The sequence below is a fragment of the Opisthocomus hoazin genome, chromosome 7 (assembly GCF_030867145.1).
Source record: "Opisthocomus hoazin isolate bOpiHoa1 chromosome 7, bOpiHoa1.hap1, whole genome shotgun sequence".
Classification (NCBI taxonomy): Eukaryota; Metazoa; Chordata; class Aves; order Opisthocomiformes; family Opisthocomidae; genus Opisthocomus; species Opisthocomus hoazin.
In genome coordinates this window covers 563,079-578,505 of record NC_134420.1, presented here as the reverse complement: position 1 = coordinate 578,505, position 15,427 = coordinate 563,079, and the positions used below count along the sequence as shown (strand labels likewise).

At 66.5% G+C, this 15,427-nt stretch overlaps 1 protein-coding gene across 1 annotated transcript; it reads right to left on the bottom strand.

Moving 5' to 3' along the window:
- Positions 1-7,103: 7,103 nt before the first annotated feature.
- VPS51 (VPS51 subunit of GARP complex) lies at positions 7,104-14,383 on the bottom strand. The gene is made up of 10 exons (XM_075425037.1): positions 14,089-14,383; positions 13,401-13,530; positions 13,161-13,307; positions 12,244-12,466; positions 11,021-11,762; positions 10,558-10,776; positions 9,549-9,770; positions 9,045-9,166; positions 8,522-8,609; positions 7,104-7,818 (listed from the first exon to the last, which is right to left on the bottom strand). Exons 1-10 carry the CDS (start codon positions 14,269-14,271, stop codon positions 7,558-7,560), a joined length of 2,337 nt encoding a protein of 778 aa, XP_075281152.1. The 5' UTR covers positions 14,272-14,383; the 3' UTR covers positions 7,104-7,557.
- Positions 14,384-15,427: the final 1,044 nt, after the last annotated feature.

Genomic DNA, 15,427 nt, shown 5'->3' with positions numbered 1-15,427 from the left:
TTCCAGTAGGGTTCACCTGACCAAGTCTGGTCTCTGCAGTGTGAGGGCCAGCGTCTCGGCACTCTCCCTGCTGCCTTGGGCTACAGCCGGTGATGTTTTTTAAATCAAGGCTCGGTGATTAAACCAAGACCGTTCATGCGAAAGGAACATGGAAGGGAGACCGGATTGCGTGGGTCGCCCTGGCAAACCGAGCAAGGTCCTGGCAGAACTGCACGGTGAGCGCGGATTCAGAGCCGGCCTCTGCAGGCAGTTGTGTCGGTAGCAGCATCAGAAGGCAGCGAGATTTGGACTCGAAGAAAAGAGACTGAGAAAGTAGAAACATTTTCAGCTCACTTTCACCTGAAATGCTGACACTACCAGAGACAGGAGGAAAAATGTAATCGCTGAATTTGACAGACAGCCCGGTGGCGAATGCACAAACATGTTCAGAGAAGGGAGCTGGATGTTTTTGTTATCTGGTTAGAGAAGGAGGGATGACATAGGGAAGGAAAGGTGCATGGAAAAAGGAAAAAAATATCCCAGAAAGACTCAGCAGAAGCTGGATCCAGAGAGAGAGAGGAGGGAAGAGATGGAGAGGAGAGGGCTGAGGAGCAGGCAGGCAGCAGCTTGTCTGTGACTGGTGCAGCGAATGGAGCAGCTCCTGCAGCCGCCACCGCTGCTCTGCGAGCTTTAAAAACCCTCCCGCAAGGCTGAGCACACTCTCCGCAGAAACTTGGTGCGATTTGCGTGTCGGTGCTGGGGCGGAGGGCGGTGGAGCGGCCGAACCTGAGCAAGCAAAAGGTTTGTGCAGTCAATCCGCTTTCCCTCCCATGCTGCAGGCGCTGGCTCTGCTCCGGAGATCGTCCCCAGCTTCCTGCGGACGCTGCTGGAAGGCTCGGCTGAGCAGCTGCGCTCCGGGCCGGTGGCTCAGTACGAAGTCGATGATCTGACCCGAGCCGCTTTGACCGCGCTGAAGGAGAGCATTGATGCGCTTTCTCCCGAGCACATCAAGGCCCTCGTCAATCTCCTGGTAATTCCTTCCTTTTATCATCATCACCACGAACGTCCGTACCTGTGCAGCCTTGTCCCAGGTTCTGGACAAAGCCACCCAAAGAGTTTAAGGGAAGCATCCCCTGCCTGGGGGGCTCGGGTGCGTGCCAGCACCGCGCTCCCCCGGGCTCCGGGGGCTCGGTAGCTGACAGAAGGGCTCTGCAGCAGACGCACGGCCTTTCGGTGCCGGCTGGAGCTCGTGGAAGCGCGAACGCGCGGTGGGCGCGGCGCCTGCTTCACGCAGGTGTGCTGCAGGAGCGGAGCCAAGGCAAAGCAAACTGCTCGGTGAGAGCAAGAAAGGCCCCGGCGTGCGGCACTGGCTCCTTGTCAGCGTTCGCACGGGGGCTGACGCCGTGTTCCAACCCGGCGAGCGCAGAGACCAAGGCTTCGTCCTCGGGGAGGCTGTGCCAGAGCCCCCGGCTCCGGGCACGGCGCGGGGGCACGGCCAAGCCAGGCTGCTCCCCGCGGCTGGGCGTCGCGGCGTGCTGCCTGCGCTGCTCTCGCCTTCTGTTGCAGAATCTTGTCCGGACGGAGGCGTAGAGTGACCCAATCTTTGGCCCAGCTGCTGACAGCGCTTCCCCATGACTTCCAGCTTCTGCTGCCCAAAGGCTCTGGGAAAACAGCCAAGGCAAGAAACGGGGACCCCAGGATGCGGGCAGCTGCCTGTCTAAGCTCGGCGTGCGGAGCACCACACCCTGTCACCCTCCAGTCTCTTTCAGATCTGATTTCTTTAGAGGTAGCATGAAGTTCTAAATCAAATTCAGGTGATGCTTGAAAATTCTCTGTCATCTGTTTCTACAAATAAAGCTCCCTTCTCCTCCTCCCTGTTAGCTGGGGACGCTCTTTGTTCCGACAAGGTCTGACCAGCAGCGTTGTCACGCGCGCAGACTCACCCGCAGCGCACAGGCACGAGCCCACCCACGGCTCAGCGAGGGAACGCTGCGTGGCCCCAGGAATCGAAGCAGCTTTTCCCAAGCCTTGACCGTTTTCCGTGATAAACGCAGCGGCTCTGCCAGCACGGGGTGCCAGGCTCGGCGGGCAGGAGCCGAGGAGCGAGCTCGCTGCGAGCAGCCCCGGGGGGCACAGGCAGAGTCGCGGGGGGAGGAGGGATGGCTCCGTGTCAGCGCTGACCCCAGCAAAACCGGAAAGCGAGCTGGATGCCCGGTGATTCCCAAGGGAGAGCTGGGCAGGCAGCACACCTGCGCCTCACCCCAGCGCTCTCGGTGGGACGAGAGGAAAGTTCCAGAAGGGCCCGTGCTCCCTCCCAGGCGCCGTCGGGAGTGGCTCCCGTCCGTCCCACCCTGGTGCAGCCGCTCCCCGCTGCCCACGGCAGGACCCTGCGGCTCTGCCACCGCCCCGCTGCTCCGGGCATCGCTCCGGCTGCCGCTCGCCCGGCAGCGCCCGTGTCCCGTCGGCACCGCGTTCGTCCCCGCCGGGCGCCGGCACGCGGCTGGGGAACAGGCGTCGACGCGCAGCCCGCAGAGCTCGCCTGCAGACCGCGGCCGGTCGTACGGGTCGGAAAGGCACGGCTCTGCAAGCCTCCCCGCCGGAGCACCCCTTGGAAATCAGGGGGGAATCCTTTCGGCATCGCCTCTTACCCGGCGTGGCAGAGTCCCCGTCGCTTCTGAGCCGGTGCCGGCGGATGTCCCGGCTGCCTCTGCCGCGCGGGCTGGAGGCGACGGCCTCCCGAGAGCCCTCCCGACCCGGGCTGCCGCGCGCGCCCATCGTCATTGCCGCTCCACCCGGGGACTGAGGAGCCTTCCTCCTTGGCTGTCGGTGTTCCGGGGACCTGCCCGAGGAGCTGAGGGCCAGCCCGCGGGCGGAGGTCAGTCAGAGGGGCTGTGTCTCTGGAGAGCAGCCCCCGGGGGCACTGGGAAGGGGGTGCCGAGCCGGGCTGTGTCCCCGGGGGTGCCCGCGGGACGCTCGGCCGGGGCGAGCGCGGGCAGGGCAGGGCTGGGCAGCTCGCATGGGGCAGCGCCTGGCCCCGGCCGGGTGAAACGCTGCTGCCGGCGCTGCCCACCCTGCGTGCTCTGGTGGTCTCCGTGCTCTCCCCTCCGCCCCTCCTGCGATGCAACGGGGAGAGCCGGTCGCCCGCACCCACGCAGCCCCGGTCCCCGCCGCTGGAGGTGAACCGACGAGGTCTCTGGGGGGTCGCTGCTTTATTAAACTCGTGTCAGAGGTAATGGAGGAGTCGTGCAGAGGGAGAGTCCGAGCCCGAAAGAGGGACCAGGTGCCTGTGGCTTGTCAGCAACATTTACATTGACGCATTGTATATAGAACAACTTTTATTTTTCTTATTTAACGATTAACACTGAAGTCAACAGAACCATGCATTTAACAAAGCTGAAACACTCCCTAGCTAACGTGCACCTGCAGCAAAAATGAACAATAGGAACCTTGGCAAAATACTCGTTAAACACGGAGCGGCGGATACGGCGAGCGCGGTCTCCAGCCGCGGGTCAGGCGGCCAGGACCAGCGGGGCGGTGAAGCGGGAGTGCCGCAGCCCCAAGGTGGGGGCCAGCACCTGTGGCTTGGTCAGGGTCACCTGGATGGGGAAAAGCGAGAGGAGAAACCCGTGGCGGCGGGACCTCGCTCCCCAGGAGGCTCGAGGCCGCCCGGCCGGCGGGCTGCGGAGCGGAGCAGAGCCCAGCGGCCGCCTCGCCCTGCCCAGGCTGTAGGCTGCCGGCCCCGGTCGGTGCTGAGGCTGCTCCTCATCCCCATGGCGTAGGCAGGGGCCCGGGGTTTGTAGCCATCCAGCTCCACCCTGGGGAAGGCAGCAGGACCCGGTGTCCGTAAGAGAAGCGGGGAGGGGGCTGGGGGTCGCGGGCAGGCGCTGGCTCCCGCTGGGCACCCGTGCGGGATGGCCAGGAACAGCGGGGAGAGGCTTGGAGCCACGGGAGCTCCGGGTCCCCTGCGGAGGGGCGGATTTCCCGTTAGCGCCGACGAGCTTCGCCCCACCGAGGCCGTCTGCCGGGAAGGGACAGCCCGCAGAGAGCCAGGGCACCCGGGGTTCTGCGTGAAGAGGGGCTGCAGTGGGCGCCGGACCCTCCCGCCGCGGGGAGAGCAGCGAGGCACGGCTCACCTTGGCCAGGTCTTGGGCAAAGCTGTGGTGCTTGCTCTTCCCCTGCAGTGAGCAGCACGGGCTGGCGCGGGTGTGGGCGGTGTTGGCCCCATCGTCCGGGGCAGGGTGTAGGCGTTGGGCCCTGGAGGGGAGCGGGAACGGGATCGGGGTGGGGACGGGCAGAGCGTGCCGCGGGGAGCGGGGCAGCCTGCCCAGCCGGCTGCGGGAGCGCGAAGGACCCCCTGCTCCTCCTCCCGCACCTCCGTCCATCGCATCGTCCGTTCTGCCGAGGGGGCAGCGGAGCCGGCGCCCCGGGGCTCCGAGCAGCTGGCGGGGGGACCGCTGTGCCCGGCCGTGCGGCTGCTGCGGGGCTGCCGGCTGCGTCCACCTCCCCGCGCAGCCGCCCTGCTCGCCCCGGGCTTTGTGGCGAAAGGCCATGGACTGCGCCGCGGAGCTTTTGCAGACGTGCTTCTTCGCGGCGTCGACGGAGCAGTCGCCTGGGGCAGAGCAGAAGCGGAGAGAAGCGGTGCCGCTGGGCTGCTCTGCCCCAGCCCGAGCGGGAAGCCCAGGAGGAGGTGCCCAGCCCTGTTCGACGCCTGTCGGGACCCCCCTGCAGCCCGCTCGGGGGTGGGCGGACGGCTCTGCACCCCGGTTCGCGCCGGGGAGAGGGGCTGGAGGACCCCTACTCACTGGGTCCGGGGGTGACGTCCGTCTTGTTCCCGGGCAGCCGCCTGCCCAGGTGATGCTCCGAGCCCACGTGCTTCCCGTGCCTGGTGACCGCGGGCGGGACGAAGCAGCAGGGACCCGGCGAGCAGCTCTCTGCCGCGCGGTGCCTGGGCCCTTGGAAACTGTAGGCGGGGGGCTTTGGCCTTCGTGGGGTGGTGAGAGAGGTAACCTGGGAAGAAAAGCCCGTAAAGGTGGTTTCTCAGCGCTGCAGCCAGAGTTGCCGGCCTCAAGAAATTCCTTTCCTGTGTGACTTTTTCCTCCAAGAACAATACCAGCGGGCAAATACAACGGTACAAAGACTTCCAGCAACACTGTGCCATTAATCACACATCACCAAAATGCTGTTTTTATTAAGTATTAAAGTGTGAAAGAGCTGCTGAGCCAACTCCAAGCAAACATAAAGATCGCTTCTGTGATGTTTTGCTTTCCTGCAGCCCCGGTGGGAAAGAAACACCTTAATGCTATTACGGAGAAGAAAGTGAAGGAGAAGAAGCAGCTGAAAAAGGAGGAGAAGAATAGGAAGAGAAGATGAAGTAGAAGAGGAGATAAAGAGGAAGGAGCAGAAGAAGCTGAAAAAGAAGAAGAAGAGAAGATGAAGTAGAAGAGATGATGAAGAGGAAGGAGCAGAAGCAGCTGAAAAAGGAGGAGAAGAACAGGAAGAGAAGATGAAGTAGAAGAGGAGATGATGAAGAGGGAGGAGAGGAAAAGGAGAAGACAGAGAGGAGGAGCAGAGCAGAAGGACAGAATGCGGTGGGAGCAGCAGGTTGGTAGCAGAGACACGACACAAGTGTCCTCCTGTGCCCCCTGCGCTCCGCAGAGCCGGGCAGCTCTTCCCCGGGGCTTTCCCACCCGCAGCCCGAGCCTTCCTCCGGCCGGCGCCCGCCCGCGCAGAGCTGTGAGCGGGGGGCTCGGGGGCATGGTCCTGAGGCGGGGGTCTGTGTGCCACCTCCTCCCTCCCCACGCCGGCCTTACCGGTTGTCCTGGGGACGGTGTATTTGGGCCCCGAGCTGGTGAACTGCGCCATGGTGAAGCTGCGAGGGTGGTGGGGTCTCCAGGAGCCCACCCAGGCCTCGTCCGTGGCGGAGGTGCCGACAAAGTCTGGGGAAGAGCAGGGGAGCTGCCGAGGGGGTCCCGGCAGGGGCGCGGGGCCAACCCCCCCTCCCGGGGCAGCGGCAAGGCTTCACCTCTCTTGGATGTGGCCATGGGGCCGGGCGCGGGCGAGCCCTTGGGAAGCGGCAGCTCGTGGTCGGGGAGGGCGGCGAAGGGGAGGACGGTCGGCGATGGAGCGGGAGGGCTGCGGAGCCACCGCCAGCGCCGGGGCGCGGGGACGTCACAGGGGCTCCGCGTCGGCACAGCAACGGGCAGAAGGCTGCTGTCGGCTGCGCTCCGTCCCGGAGCCGTGCGTTCCTGCGCTGCTGGGACTGCGCCGGTTCCATCGCTGCTGGGGACGCGACGACGCGGCTGCGCACCCGAACGGCCAGGATTTCCGCGCTGTTTTCCAGCCGCCGCTGCAGCGCGGGCTCCTTTCTCCCGGGGAGGACGAGCTGGGCCCAGTGCTCGTCAGCAGAATTTGCTGCTGGGAGCTCTCATTAGCGAGGTCCGGGCAAACCTCCGCGGTGCCGCTGCCGGGAGCTCGTCCCGGCGCACGCAGCCCCGAGTGGCGTTTCCGTGGGGCAGAGACCGGGCAGGCTCTGCCGCGCGCCTTCACGCGAGCATCGCCGGCCGCCGGCCGCAGCTCGGCAGCGTTTTCACCTTTCTCCTCGAGAAGTCGAATCCCGTTTTTTACGGGTTCCTCGTCCCGCACCATGCAGCCCCTGCTTGCGGGACTGGGGGTCTCACCAAGGCAGCCGCTGCCCCAAGATGGCTGGGCGTCGCTCAGCGGCGGCCGCCACACCGCTGCCTTTCCTTCTGCTTTCCCTGCACTCGTTAAACCGCCCTTATCGCCACCCTCGCGTTCTTCTTGCTTTTGCCCTCCCCGGTCTCTGCCCCATCCCCCTGCGGAGGGGAAAGCAGCGAGCGGCCGAGTGAACGACCCCAGGCGTCGCCCAGCGCTGTGCTCAGCGCCCACTGAGGCTCGCAGCTCCTGACTTTGGTGGCTCGGGACCCTCGGGGGTTCTCTTTCATTGCTGCCAGTTACAGAAGGGTGCTTGTGTGAGGGGCTGCCTCTGCCCCACGGGTGGCCAAGGGACCCAGGTGACCCCCTTCACCCCCCCCACTGCCCCCCAGGACCCAGGCGTCTGTCCCTCTCGGGTCCTGACCCACCCAGGCACAAGCAGGGACACAAAGCACAGCTCACACCTATTTTATTTATCGTCCCCGAATGCAACAAAGGGGCCCAGGGCGCTCCCAGGCACGAGGGGATGTCACCAAGGTGGGGGGACAACAGAGTGTGTCACAGGGGCTACAGGGACAACACGGGGTGTCAGCACACACCGAGGGGACTCAGTGGGGTGGGGGGACAATGTGGGGGTGATCCCAGGGCTGGGGGCGGTGATGACATGGGGTGACCCCATGTGGGTGTGGGGACAGGGGGGTGGCCCTGCACACTGCTGTGTGGGGACACGGGACATCCTGTGAGGGGACTGACGGGGTGCAGGTCCGTCCCCAGATACGTAACAGCGGCTAAGAGATGTCCCCCTCCCAGAGATGTCCCCACTCGGCTGTGCCTCACGGTGACACACGTCCCTGCGCCCCCCGCTACGCCACGCACGCCCTGCACAGCACCCCCGTGTCCCCCTCCCTACCCGCGCTCGCAGATGAGCTCGACGACGCTGTGCTCCATGGGGACGGGGTCGAGGCAGCGGTGGGCAGCGCTGGCGGCCACCTCGTCCAGCAGCCCCTGCACCACGCGCTCGTCGGCGGCGAAGCGCCAGAGGTAGAGCTGCAGGTAATGGCCGTCCACCTGCACCTGCTGCAGCCCGAAGCGCCCCAGCGTCCGCAGCCGCACGCACTCCAGCAGCGTCTTCAGGCTGATCTTGATGATCCCCGTCAGCACCGACACCTGGGACGCGGGGACAGCGGGGACATGTGGCACAGGGGCACGGGGATGGCCCCGAGCCACACCTGCACGGGGACGAGGGCACTCTGGGGACACCCCTCTGCAGGCCATCAGCTCCTACGATGCTCTTCTGGTCACCAGTCCCCAGGGATCCCCCGAGCCCTGACACATGGGGACACCCCTCTGCAGGCCATCAGCTCCCAGGATGCTCTTCTCCTGGTCACCAATCCCCAGGGATCCCCCGAGCCCTGACACATGGGGACAATGGGGACATGCGACACGGGGGAACGGGGGCTCCTTTGGCCCGGATTCTTGAAGTGCAGGGAGGCCCCAAGCCTCCTCAGCACAAGCACATGGGCGACAGGATGGACACCCTCGTGCTGGCTGCCACTGCCAAGCCTGGGCACGTGGGACAGTGGGACCCAGGGGACACCCCTGGCCTGGCTGTCGGGAGCACAGGAAGGCCACAAGTCAGCATAAGGACACGGGGACACCCTCGCCCTGGCCATCAGCCACAGGGACCCCCCCGAGTCCTGACACGTAGAACAGGGGACCATCAGCGCTCCCTTGTCCTGCTCATCAGCTCCTGGGGACCCCCTGGACCCCAGGGACACGTGACAGCCAGGAAGGTGGGCAGTTTAGGGACCTTGGGGACACAGGGACCGGGGGTACCCTTAGAGACATGGGGATGCCCCCGTGGCCTCACCTTGTTGAACTCAACGGGGCTGAAGATGTCGATGCGTTCGGAGAAGAGCTTCTGGATGTTGCTGAGCAGGTGGGTGTCCATGGGAGCACTGGGGATGGTGACACAGGACAGTCAGGGACACGGGGACACTCCAGTATTCGAGGGAGCCAGGGGATGTGGGGGCAGGGACACAGGGACCGTCAGGAGACCGGGGAATGGGGACAGGGAGGGTCAGAGGATGCAGGCATGGTCAGGAGATACTGGGACTGGTTGGGGCCACAAAGGCAGGGGAACACGAGGAGGGGCAGTGGACGTGGGGACAGTCAGGGACCGCGGGGACGGTGAAGGACACAGAGAGACGAGATGACCATGGGACGCACGTGGGGATCATCGGGGGCTGCTGGGACAGTCAGGGGGAACACGGGGATGGTCTGGGGACAGCAGAGGGATGTCGAGACGGTGGGGGGGGGGGGTATCGGGCCGGTCTGGGGACACGAAGAGGGTGACGGGGAAGACACCGCGGGGCCGAGGCGGGCGGGCTGACCTGGGGGTGTAGCTGGGGGCGTAGCGCCCGGGCGCCCGGGAGCTGCTGTAGACGGAGAAGGCGCGCCGGCTGGAGTCGCTGCTCTGCGCCCGCCGCACGCCCTCCTCGAAGAGCTGCCCCACCTGCGGCACCGCACCCTCTCAGGGCTGGAGTCCCCGAATCCGCCCGAAACACCCTCTGGGACTCCCCCCGAGACCCACCCAGGATCCCTCAAATCCTCTGTGACCCTCCCAAACCCTGCTGGGACCCCCAGAGATCCTCAACACGGGGACCTTGGCTGTCCCCTCTTGACCCTTCAGGAGCTTCAGCCCTCCCCTCCCCGGACCCTGTGGGACTCCCAGCTCTCCCAGGAAGCCTCTGGGGACTTCTAAAGTCCTCAAGGACCTTGTGGTGACCTCAGGGATTCCCTGTGGACCCTTTCGGGACCCTCTTGAGACACCTGGGACCTCCCCCCCCAGCAGACTTCAGCCCCGCCCTCGCCCCCAGCCTCTCTGGGTGTCATACCTGGACGTCGATGGCGGTGATGTCCTCGACCACGCGCTTCATGACGGCACGCACGTTGCGGGGCTCGACGGTGCCCAGCCAGTCTCGCGTCTCCACGCTCTTCCGGAGCATCTGCGCCACCGCGGCGCCCTGGACCTGCACGTAGTGGTCGAGCAGCCGCTGCGCCGCCGCCCGCGCCTCCGCGCACAGTGCCGGTCCCGGCGTCACCGCTGGGCCTGCGTCCTGCGGTGCAGGGGACACGGGGACATGGGAGACACGCAGGGACAGCCCCCAGACCTCCCCGCACAGCGCTGTCCCCACCGTCACCAACGGCCCTGTGGGACACGGGGGGATGCCCCCCATGATGCCTCCGCTGTCTGATGTCCTGGGGACACAGGGACCTCAGGGGACACATGGGATGCTCTCCGGGCCACGCCACCTGCAGCAGCATCACTGCCATCCTCATATCCTTGGGGCAGCTGGGGGGGACTTGGGGACATGGAGAACCCCCCTGGGGACATGCTGAGGTGCCCTTGGGGACATCTGGGAGATGCTGGCACAGGCAAGGAATCTTCTGCCTCCATGTGTGCTGCCATCCCCCAGGTCATAGCCTGGATGGACATGCGGTGACAGCAGGGCAGAGGGAGGGACTGGGGGACATTCTGTGGTCCCTCAGGGACATTTGGGGACACGTAGAGACAGAAGGAAAGCTCCCCAGACCTCCACACACACCATCGTCCCCACCACCACGTCCTGGGTGGACACAGGGCCACAGAGGAACTTGGGGCCACTCGCAGTCCCCTGGGGCGCTTCACGCCCTCCTGGGGCCACTTTGGCTCCGCTCAGGGACATTTTGGAGGACACAGAAGGGAGCTCCCCGTGCCTCCACGCACGCCACGGTGCCCACCACTGCATCCTGAGTGGACGCTGGGACAGAGAGGGATGCAGAGCCATTTCATGACATCTTGGGGACACTCAGGGTCCCCTCAGGGCCATCTTGGGGCCACCTGGGGCAGTTTTGGGGGCTCACCTGGGGAGGAAACTGCTCGTCAGTGAGAGTGAGGATGTAGCTGATGGTGGTGGCCTCATAGTCAAGACAGAGGCGGGCCAGGAGCAGCAGCAGGGCTGGGGGTGCCGCGGGGGCCCCCCGCTCAGCCGGGCCGTCGGCGAAGCCCCGGGCGGTGCGGCAGAGCCAGCGCACGAAGGCCACCACCAGCCCTTCGCGCACTGCCTCCACGCAGAACTCCCCCTGCAACCAAAAATGGGGGGTTACGCCCCAAAAATACCACCCTGGGACCCTGAAAACCCCCAAACCCACCCACACAAACTCCGAACCGCCCCAGCGATGCCCAAACCGTCTCCAAATCGCCCACGACCCCCCCGGTCTGCCCTGCTGAAGCCCTGACCTGCCCTGTGCACCCCCCCAAGCTTCCCCCTGCCAACCCGACCGCCCCCGTGACCCCCAAAACGCCCCGCGCCGCCCCACCGCCCACCTTGAAGTAGGGCAGGCTGGCGAAGGCGACGTCCCTGGCGGTGAAGAGCTGCACGTAGGCCAGGACGGCCTTCAGCTGGCCGAGGACGGAGGAGGCGAGCGTGGCCAGGAGGTCGGGCAGGCCGGGACCCTCCTTGCCGGGGGGCCGCGGGGCGGCCAGCGCCTGGCGCACGTCGCCCAGGCACCCCAGGAAGAAGGTCTGCAGCGCCCGCAGGTAGCGGTCCACCCGCTCGCGCGCCGCCCGGGCCACCAGCGCGGCGCCCGCCTCGGCGCCGGCCGCGGGCAGCAGCTCGAGGAGGGCGCGGAGGCGGCGGTGGAAGCGGTCGAGCGCCCGCACCAGCAGCGAGGTATCGCCCAGGCCCCGCTCCAGCGCCAGGCGCCGCTCCAGCAGCTCGAAGTAGCGGGCAGTGAGGGCGGCGGCGAAGGCGGCCAGGCGGCTGTCGCCGTCCCCGGGGCGCTCCGCGAAGAGGCTGCGGTACGAGGCCGCGAGCAGGCACAGGTTGCCGACGAAGGCCGAGCTGCCGCGGTCGACGAAGTCGAGGATGTCGGAGGCGGGAGGCGGCGTGGCGGCGGCGCCGGAGGGGTCGGCCGGGGGCAGCTCGGCCTCCAGCGCCGCCAGCTCGGCCTCGAGGCGGGCGCCGGCGCGGCTCAGGAACTCCTCGCACAGCTCCTCGGGGGGCTCTTCCAGCTGCAGCAGCATCTCCACGCACTCGGTGAGCTCCTTGGGGTCCAGGGCGTCCTCGCTGCGGGGTGGGGGACATGAGGGCGTTACGTGGGGACTGTGGGAGGTTCCAGGGCTTACAGTGGCACGGCACGAAAACAGTGAATAAGTCATCAGTAGGCTTCTGAGCAAACAGTAATTATTCAAAAAGAAAAGGGGGGATAAAAAGACTTAATAGCATCAGCATGTTCCAAAGTCAACAGCGGCTATAGCAATAAAAACCTCACTAACGATCATCAGTAGGTTCCAGAGTTTACAATAATCATTAAAAATCACTAAAACTCCTCAGCTTTACCCCTTTACCACAAACACGAGAAAAAAACCCCATCTAACACAACCTTTTAAAAGCTCTCGGTAGAGGTCAGCGTCTATCATTAGTCTCCAGAGTGAAACACCACCCCGCTGGCTGTTTCCCAGAGCTGGCATCAGTAGGCTCCAGAGTGAACACCCCCCCCACCTCCATTTCCCAGAGCTGCCGTCAGCAGTCTCCAGAGTGAACGCACCGGAGGCGTGTGCGGAGGCGCTGGGCCAGGTCGGCCATGATGGCGTGGCTCTCGTCCTCGATGGCGCGGAAGGAGGGCAGGTGGCGGTAGTGGCGGAGCACGGCGCGGGCGCGGGTGTAGCAGCGCAGGGCCCGTGCCGGCTCCGCCCCCGGCGCCGCCCACCGCCGCAGCCGCCCTGGCACCTCCACCAGCGACTGCAGCTTCCGCAGCAGCGCCTGCACCCCTGGGGGGGCAGGGGGCTCGGGGGGGGGCCCAAAGCTGGGTCTGCCCCCCTGGGGTCCCCCAATCCCCAGATCTGCCCCTGTGCCCCCCCCACCCCCCGTTATCTGCCACCAACACCCTGGATCTGCCCCCAGGGTCTCCCAGCACACCACTATCTGCCCCCTACCCCACGATCTGTCCCCCTGGGGTCCCCTCAGTCCCCAGATCTGCCCCTGAGCCCCCCCCCACCCCCTGTTATCTGCCACCAACACCCTGGATCTGCCCCCAGGATTTCCCGGCACCCTGCTATCTGCCCCCAGCCCCCCAGTCTGCCCCCCTTGGGGTCTCCCCACCCCCTCAGATCTGCCCCTCAGCCCTCCCTCCCTTTATCTGCCCTCTGACTCCCCAGTTCTGCCCCATAAACCCCAGATCTGTCCCCCCCAACCCCCCTCAATCTACCCCTGCCTATGAGATCTATCCCTCAGAGTCCCCTCAGCCCCAAGACCTGCCCCCCAGTCCCCAAGATCTGCCTCCTAAGACCCCAAGATCTGCCCCCCAAGATCTCACCCCCAGGACCTCCCCCAACCACAAGACCTGCCCCCCAGCCCCCAAGATCTGCCCCCCCAAGACCCCAAGATCTCACCCCCAGGGCCTCTCCCAACCCCAAGATCTGACCCCAGCCCCCTCAAGATCTGTTTCCCCCGGGGTCCCCGTACCGGCAAGCTGGGCGCCGCGGCGGTGCCGGTCCTGCAGCGCGGCGCTGACGCGGGCGCTGGAGGTGCTGATGGCGGCCATGTTGGCAGCCAAATCGTCCATCTCTGCCTCCATGCGCCGGAAGTCGACCTTCATCTTTCGGATGGTGTCTGGGGAGCAGGAGCCGGGCGTCTGGGTCCCTCAGTGGCCTGGGGCTCCCCCAGGCCCCCCCGGACGCCCGGACCCCCCCGCTGGGCACTCACCAGTGGCAGAAATGAACTTGTTGTAGTTCTCGTAGAGCAGCGTCTGCATGTCGCTGTCGAGGGCGCGGATCTCCCGCCCCAGCGCGGCCTCGCGGGCCAACAACTGCCCCAGGGGGCACTCGCTGCGCACCTGGAGGGGGCAGCAATGGCACAGCTGCCCCCCAAGCCCACTGCCCCCCCCCCCCCCCCCCCCGCAGCTCCCCCCATTTACCACCTGGAGCCTCCAACCGCCCCCCTGGGACCCTCAACTGGCCCCCTGGGGCTCTAACTGCCCCCCCATAGCGTTTCTGGGCTCCTCAGGTGCCCTCCAGACCCCTAACTGCCCTCCTGGCACTCTAACTACCCCCCACAGCTCTCCTGGGCTCCTCAGCTGCCCCCCCAGACCCCTGACTGCCCTCCGGGGCCCTTCCAGGATTGCCAGCTGCCCCCCTAGAAGCCCAAACTGCCCCCCGGGGAGCCCCAGCTGCCCCCTGGGACCTGGAAATGCCTCCCAGGAGCCTCCTCCTGCCCCCCGGGGCCTCCCTGGGCTCCTCAGCTGCCCCCCAGAAGCCCCAACCGCCCCCTCAAGGGGCGTCAATTGCCCCCCGCCCCCCACCAGCTGCCCCCCCGGGGCTTCAGTGTTGTGCGGGCGGGGTCACCACCACGACCTGGGGGGCTCAGAGAGGTCACTTTAGGGGTAAAAGGTCACCTTAGTAAGGAAAACTTCCGGGTCGAAGTGAGGGCCGTTGATGTCGGCGGGGTCCGGGGCCGCCTCCGCCGCCGCCGGGCCGTAGTACCGCTGGAGCGGCCCGTGCGGACGCCGCCACCCGCTGCCACCGCCGGCCTCAGGGCTGCCCGCGGCCCCGGCCCCCGCCGCCTCCACCTCCGCCATCGCGCCGACACTTCCGGTCCCGCCCGCTACTTCCGGCGCTTCCCCTGAGCGTCACTTCCGCCGCGACGCGCCCGTCGCCGTGGCCACCGTCACCGCCGGCGTCATGGCGGGGGTCCCCGCGGGGATGGAGCGGCGGGAGGAGACCCCCGCGCCCAGGGGTGAGCAGCCGGGGGCAGCCCCGTCCCCCCCCTCCCGCGTCCCCGGGGCCACTGCCGGGGCCGCGCCCCGTCCCGGGCCCTTCCGGCCGCCACCTCGCTCCTCCCGGGCGCGGGGAGACGGGAGCGGGAGGGCGGCTGCAGGCCGCGGCCTGGCCCCGCCGTGGGACGCCGCCCCGTTCCGCCTCTGCCCCGAGATGGTGCCTTCCGGGGCGCGTTCTGCCCGCCCCAAGCGCCGGTCCTGCCCCCTTCGCGTTCCTCCCCGGAGCGGCGAGCGGTGCCCCCCGCACCGCCCGCAGCAGGCCTGCGGCCCCGGCCGGCAGCGCGGGAGGTGTCCCGCCGGCGCGCCTCTGGGGCCGGGGTGAGCTCCCAGCGCCCGGGGCACCGGGCGGCCTTGGCTGGGGAGGAGTCTCCCGGAGAACAAGGCCCTGCAGCCGCGTTTTGTGGGATTTCTCCTCGCTTCTACCTGGACAAGCTGGAGAGGTGGGCCCGTGTGAGCCTTATCGGGTTCAACACGGCCAAGTGCAAGGTCCTGCACCTGGGTCGGGGTAATCCCCGGTACCAATACAGGCTGGGGGTGAAAGGATCGAGAGCAGCTCTGCTGAGAGGGACCTGGGGGTACTGATAGACGAAAGGCTGGACATGAGCCGGCAATGTGTGCTGGCAGCCCAGAGGGCCAACCGTGTCCTGGGCTGCATCAGGAGAAGCGTGGCCAGCAGGGCGAGGGAGGTGACTCTGCCCCTCTACTCTGCTCTGGTGAGACCTCACCTGGAGTACTGCTTTCAGCTCTGGAGCCCTCAGCACAAGAAGGACATGGAACTGTTGGAGCGGGTCCAAAGGAGGGCTACAAAAATGATCCGAGGGCTGGAGCACCTCTCCTATGAGGAGAGGCTGAGAGAGTTGGGCTTGTTCAGCCTGGAGAAGAGAAGGCTGCGGGGAGACCTGATTGCAGCATTTCAGTACTTAAAGGGAGCCGATAGGAAAGATGGGGACAATCTGTT